Here is a 6000-nt window from a genome sequence, read left to right on the forward strand (position 1 = left end):
CCCTCTGTGAGGGATAAGGAGCTTTGACTTTTTGATCCCCACAGTCACTGTGATCCAGATCTGGATTTGGCTGCTGCTCCTACCATTTACATTGTCAATAAAAGTTCTCACTTTAAAAAGTTTCCATGGCTCCCTATGCTACTGAACAAAATATTAATAAGGCAAAGGCTGATGAGAAGGAAGGGGGCTCTTAAAGTAACAACATAAGGAGGGCCATGATGGAACAGGCCAAAGCCTATCCAGCCCAGCACCCTGTTCCTTACAATGGCCAAACAGATGTATTTATTTATTATTTATACAGCTTATATGCTGCCCCCATGGCATAAGTCTTAGGGCGGCTTTCAATAATTAAAATCCCGCATAAAATACAAAAAATTCAGATGCTCATGAAAAGCCCACAGGCCAGATATTCATGCAATAGTATCTTCCCACTTGTGTCCCGACAACTGGCCCCAATTCTGGAACTAATATATAGCCCTTGTGACTAGCCATATTTTCCAGGAATTTGTCCAAACTTCTCTGAAGTTGTCCAAGTTAATTGGATTGACCATCTGGAAAAGCTAGGAATACTGGAGTTAGCTTCCATAGCTAGCTTACACTCAGTCATTCCAAGGTTGCCTCCTGCCTTTGATGTTACCTTTTGTCTTATCAGTTTGCAAAGCCCCGCAGAGAGCAAAAAGTTTCTGCCTGACTGCTCGAGTACTGATATTATCTTATATAGTGAAGTCTTGTTAAAAAATCGTATTTAATCATCTGTGTTCACTATGCTAATAAGCAGAATAAATAAATGTTCTAATGCACATATTCCAGGTTGTTGGTTTTTTTAGGGATCCCTAGGTATGCAGAAGTTAGTAGAGAAAAGAGAAATATAAAAACAAAATGGGTGTAAGAACACCCAATGGGTGTCTAGAACCTTCATAGTACAGATAACATAGGAGGTAAGAAAATTCTGGAGTAATTTTTCTCATTTGTACAGAGACAGAACCTGTGGGTTCACAGTCAAGTCCTATATTTGCTGGTACTTTGTTTTCTGATGTGAAAAACACCTTGCTGCCCAGTCTACACTAAAATCTTGCTTTTTATGGGCAGTTCTTTCTTCCATCCTAGGGCAGGGGGGAAAAAACCTGAAGAAACTGAAAGCCAAACAGCTTGTATAAGTCAATACCAGAGGGCATGATGAATGTTGAAGGCATCAGTTGTTTTGCAGAGGAGAATGAAAGAAAGGAAGGGACTGGTCTACCCAAGCTCTTAACAGTTTAAAGCAGCCCTTCTCAGCCTGGCATCCTCCAGATGTTTTGTACTTTCTCCTGTCTGACTACTGGCTATGTTGGCTGGGTCTGATACTAATTATACTCCAAAACATCTGGAAGTCACAAAGCTTTGAAGTCTACTGAGGGCAAGCACTGACAGGTGATGCATGTGTATGCATGCCATGAGATTTGAAGAAACTCCTCCTTTTATAGTAATAAAAGACTCAGGCTAGGAAAAAACCCCAGTCTTAAACCCAGTCTAGCATAGCTCTGTGAACAAGGATAGAAAAGTGGGGGGGGGGGGGGGCAACAAAAAAGACCTCTTCTGCAGACCCCCAAAGAGTTAAGACTTCTGTCTGAGGCTGCTAGGTCAGGGTTGCACTATGTGTACAGTACTGAGGGATTCTCCCAAGAGCAGGGCTTAGGCCCAAGCCCCTGGGAGAAACTCCTCAGAGGGCAGCTGGTACTTGCTGACTGTATGGGCATGAGGGGCAGCAAGGAAAGTAGTAATTCTCTCCAGATGAGAGCACTCTGCTTAGCCAACCACCTTCTCAGTGGAAGAAGGTGGTGGGCATGTGAAACATAAAAACAGAGTGAGTCCGAAAAGGCCTCCCAGGCCATCTAGTCTGGTTCAGTTACTGCCGGCTCCTACCATGTGCATGTGCAGCCTATCCTTGAACACCCTCACCGATGGAGCTTCATCCACCTCCCGTGGAAGCCCATTCCATACCCTTGGGGTCCTAACTGTCAGGAAGTACTTCCTGGCATCCAAATTGAACCTTGGTTCCTTGAGCTTTGCTCCAGCTGAGCTCTCTTTGTTCCGGTCAGAGGAGCAAGGGGAGCTCAGTCTTTTTGCCTTCTCCCTTTGTGGGAAGGAGGCAGGAGCAAAACAGCAGGGTACAGCTGACCCAGTCTTCTTTGCTTCTCATCATCCAGTCTGACTTCATTGCATGAGCAGCATCGCTAGCAGGGAAAACTTGCGAAAAGGCCAGGGAGCAAATGACAGTAGGTGGGTCTGGCTACACCCATTGACATCAAGAGCATGGCTGGGCACACTTGACATCCTGTGGCCTGGGGAATCCTGGCCAGATGATCATCCGGTCACCCACCAGAAGTGGCCCTGCATCCCTGTGCTGGGGTAGAGGTTGGGAATACCCTGCAACACTTTTCCACAGGCCCTCCCTGTACTCATTACAAACAATTGTTCCTATATAGCACTATTGAAAAGCCTAGCTGGGATTCATTTAACAAATACAACAGCATTTTCATGAGGTAACTAATAGATAGGAAACCTCTGTACGTCTTCATTATTTTAATATTCTACTGATGTGACTATAAGGTCAATAGCTTTGATGTACATGCAGATACAGGACAATCTGGAGCCCACAAGCACAACTGCATCAAGCACAACAAAACAGAATGCAGGACTGAATGACCTAAGTAAAACTTCGGTATGCTTTTATTAGATTCCTAACTATATTTAGTAGAAGGGCTGGCACATCAAGGGAAAAACACTACCTTTACCCAAAGCACATTGCTATGTGTATATACAGCTCCTGCACATGCAGGACACTCCATTCACTTCATTCAAAGTAACAGTTTTGTGTAACCGATTTTGCTGAAACTGAAAATTATAGTGAAAATGGAAATAGTCACATAATAAAAGCAGAAGATTTCTAATTTTAAAAACCCTCACAATTGTAATGTGAATTCATTCAAAAAGGGGAAAAAAATCCGGGGGTGTATCTAATGGTTGCATGAGCAGAAGTCAGGACAACTTTTCCCTTCCCCTCCATGCCCATGCAGCCTCATGCACTTCCCAAGTCCTCTCTCTAGAGAACTGAAGGGCCCTCCTGAGAAGCATGCACTGTGTCATGCAAAGCGCAGCAGGAGGAAAGAATTTCCCAAAATCAGGCAGAAGAACCTTCTAGTACCAGAGCAATGCCCTCCAGGAGAGTCTCCTGACCTTTTGAAGTGGTTTTTTCGGGGTTCACATCACCGTGGGGGAAAGAAGGCAAAGAGAAAGATAGATTGTGCAAGCTGCCCTCTGCTTATGTAGTTACTGGAAACAACCCTGTTGCTCTTCTGCTCTCTGCATGAGACATGTTTTAAGAAACAGGATTTCCAGTACAACTGAATTAATGGAACAATGCAAACAAATTTAAAACAACACTGCCCTGTTTCCTGGATTCCCATGCAGGACACTGATGAACAGGGACAGACATATGCAAAGAAAATTTTGTTTTTAAAGTCATCTAGTGTCTCTTTGTTTCCAGAAAAACCACAACATGTTTTGATCCTATCAAATTTGCATTCCCAAATAGCAGAAAACGTATTGCAAATATGCATAATATAAACATATAGCTGTAAACAGTTTTCGTTTCGTTTTGTTTTGTTTTACATCCCCGTTACCTAAATGGCAGCAGTATTGGAAAAGGCATCACTTACGGGCCGGACTTCACCGTTGGTATTGGTATACTGCCGTGCCAGACCAAAGTCTAACATATAACACTTCCTGTAGGTTGAGGGTAGGCGTCCCATGGCAAAGTTGGACTAGATAAGAATAATGTAAGAAGAGTTTAGTACACAAGTATCTCTTTGCATGTAACAAGAGAGTCACTTTTCACTGTTACTAATACTATTATGAATATAATTAGCCATTATTTGCCTTAAGAGATGTGGGGATTTTCACAAGTATGATTTTAAAAAATGCCTGCTGATCCACTATATTTTCATAGATAAAAAGTGCTTCAACAGTTGCAGAAAAGGAAAACCAACCCGGCACACTCCAGGTATGTTGGACTGTAGCTTCAAAATTCACAGCCCTGGCTGGAGAAGGATGCTGTAGGTGTTACCCTACTTCTCATGTTGTTGTTTTTCCTCCATGTTTACTCCAAAAGTATAAAGTGACTTTTTAAAAAAAAAGCACTAAAGACTGTTGCAGCTTTAATGTAACCAAAGCCAGGTAAGCTGACCATGTGTGCAACTGAGTCTTGACTGTTCATGAGTAATACAGACTACATGGATTTAATAGCTGCTGCCCAGCCCAAATTGTAAGAGTGAGAAGGAAGGCTGGAAACACACCTGAGCAACAGCACTGTACCTCAGCATGAAAGCCTATTCTTCCTCAACTCCGTGTATGATTACATTCACTCATGTTCTTGGATAATTTTAACAGCAGCAAAAGGAATGGCAACAGCATCAGCAACACAGAGATGCAGGAAGAACAGTCATTAGAAACTACTTACAGGCTTGATGTCTCGGTGCAAGAATCCCACTGAGTGAATGGCTTCTATAGATTCTAGAATCTGTTTGCCTAATCGGAGGGTTGTGCTCAATGTAAAGGTTCCCCTAGGCTGGCTTCTTCTAAGGTCTGCAAGATTCCGGCCCTGAAATAGAAGCATATTGGTATTATAAAGCTAATTTCTCAGTATCAGACACAACAGAGTAGCTTAACTGAATCCACAGCAAAGATGAAAAATTCTATCTTTGGTTCAGACCTGGAATTTTTAACACCCTAGATTGCAAACCAGTCATCTGTGGGCATCCACAAGACATCCTGTGATCAGATCTGTAGATGATGATGGTGATTTGCCAGTATGCAGGAACGGATGAGGACTGTAACACCTGGAGAAAGAGGGACTAATTCTTTATCCCCACTGCCATTTTCCTGACGAACACCACACATTCCAATCTTTTTGCCATCACAGGGACGGAGGGATGCCAAGATATCATCAACAAAGGTGGTTTTTCATGGATATACAAGGGATCTTGCATCCAGATATCTCTCATCACCTCTAGCTTGGGTCTAAGAGAATCCTAAACAAAACAAAACAAACCCCTTTGGATTGGCACACCAAGGCTAAGAAAAGAAGTATACAAAAGAAGATCTGGTGGGTAACCCAAATTTACAAGCCTCAAGAGTGTTTTGTACAAGTATACCACAAATCCTTGCAGAGGGGCAGCATGTGTGAAAGGAAGTGTTCAGCCTCCAGGTATTTGGAACATGTCCTAAGAATTTGTGAATGGCCATGACTCACTGGTACATGTTTATGTGTGCTTTGCATATGTGCCTCTCCCCTTCAACTTTTGTGCAATCGCGCACCCCTGCCCCACAGGATAATCTGTGTAAATGAAGCAAGGATACCTATTGCCGGAGGTACAGATCGGGCTCTAAGCATAGGGACAGAACTAATTCAGTTGTGATGCTTAGAATTCTTCCAGATGAGGCTTTGATTTGCAATAATTCTGCCCCATTCAAGAGATTTTGAGTGTTCTTCCATTTGTAACTATTCTGCCTTTTACCGCTGTTTTTTATATAGTATTTTCTGTTAAGGAGGGAAAACTGAATAGCTGCATGGGTTCACACAAAGAGCACAGCAACTACATGCTTTCTTCAAACAAAGACTGGAGACATCTTAGTGTGAGTCCTGGTACTCTGCTGATCTGCTTGACCCCCTGGTCTCTGAGCTATGGTTAAGGAGTCCAGAACCTATCTGCTCAGGAGTCTTTTAAGACCTGGCTTTCTACTTCTCTGTCTGGTCCATTACTCCTGGCCTGCAAGGCTGGTGATCCTGTTAATTGTGGCTACAATTTTTATTGTTACTGGGATTTTGTTGTACATTTCCATTTTTAGGCCTTAGTATGAACTATGTATGAACTCAGTATCTCCTTCATGGATCACTGCCTTGTCGTGGCAAAGTGGCTTGCATAGCTCAATGAAGCTATGAGCTATGCCGTGCAGGGCCAC

General features: G+C 42.9%; 1 protein-coding gene across 1 annotated transcript in view; it reads right to left on the bottom strand.

Moving 5' to 3' along the window:
- TTBK1 (tau tubulin kinase 1) overlaps positions 1-6000 on the bottom strand; it is a 127547-nt gene that overhangs the window by 61465 nt on the left and 60082 nt on the right. Inside the window, exons 6-7 of the mRNA XM_044429669.1 lie at positions 4499-4639; positions 3699-3803 (exon numbers count right to left, since the gene is read on the bottom strand). Of these exons, the coding sequence (XP_044285604.1) occupies positions 3699-3803; positions 4499-4639 (246 nt within the window). The remainder of the gene's footprint in view (positions 1-3698; positions 3804-4498; positions 4640-6000) is intronic.

The sequence above is a fragment of the Varanus komodoensis genome, unplaced genomic scaffold, assembly GCF_004798865.1.
Source record: "Varanus komodoensis strain SLA01 unplaced genomic scaffold, ASM479886v1 scaffold2, whole genome shotgun sequence".
Classification (NCBI taxonomy): Eukaryota; Metazoa; Chordata; class Lepidosauria; order Squamata; family Varanidae; genus Varanus; species Varanus komodoensis.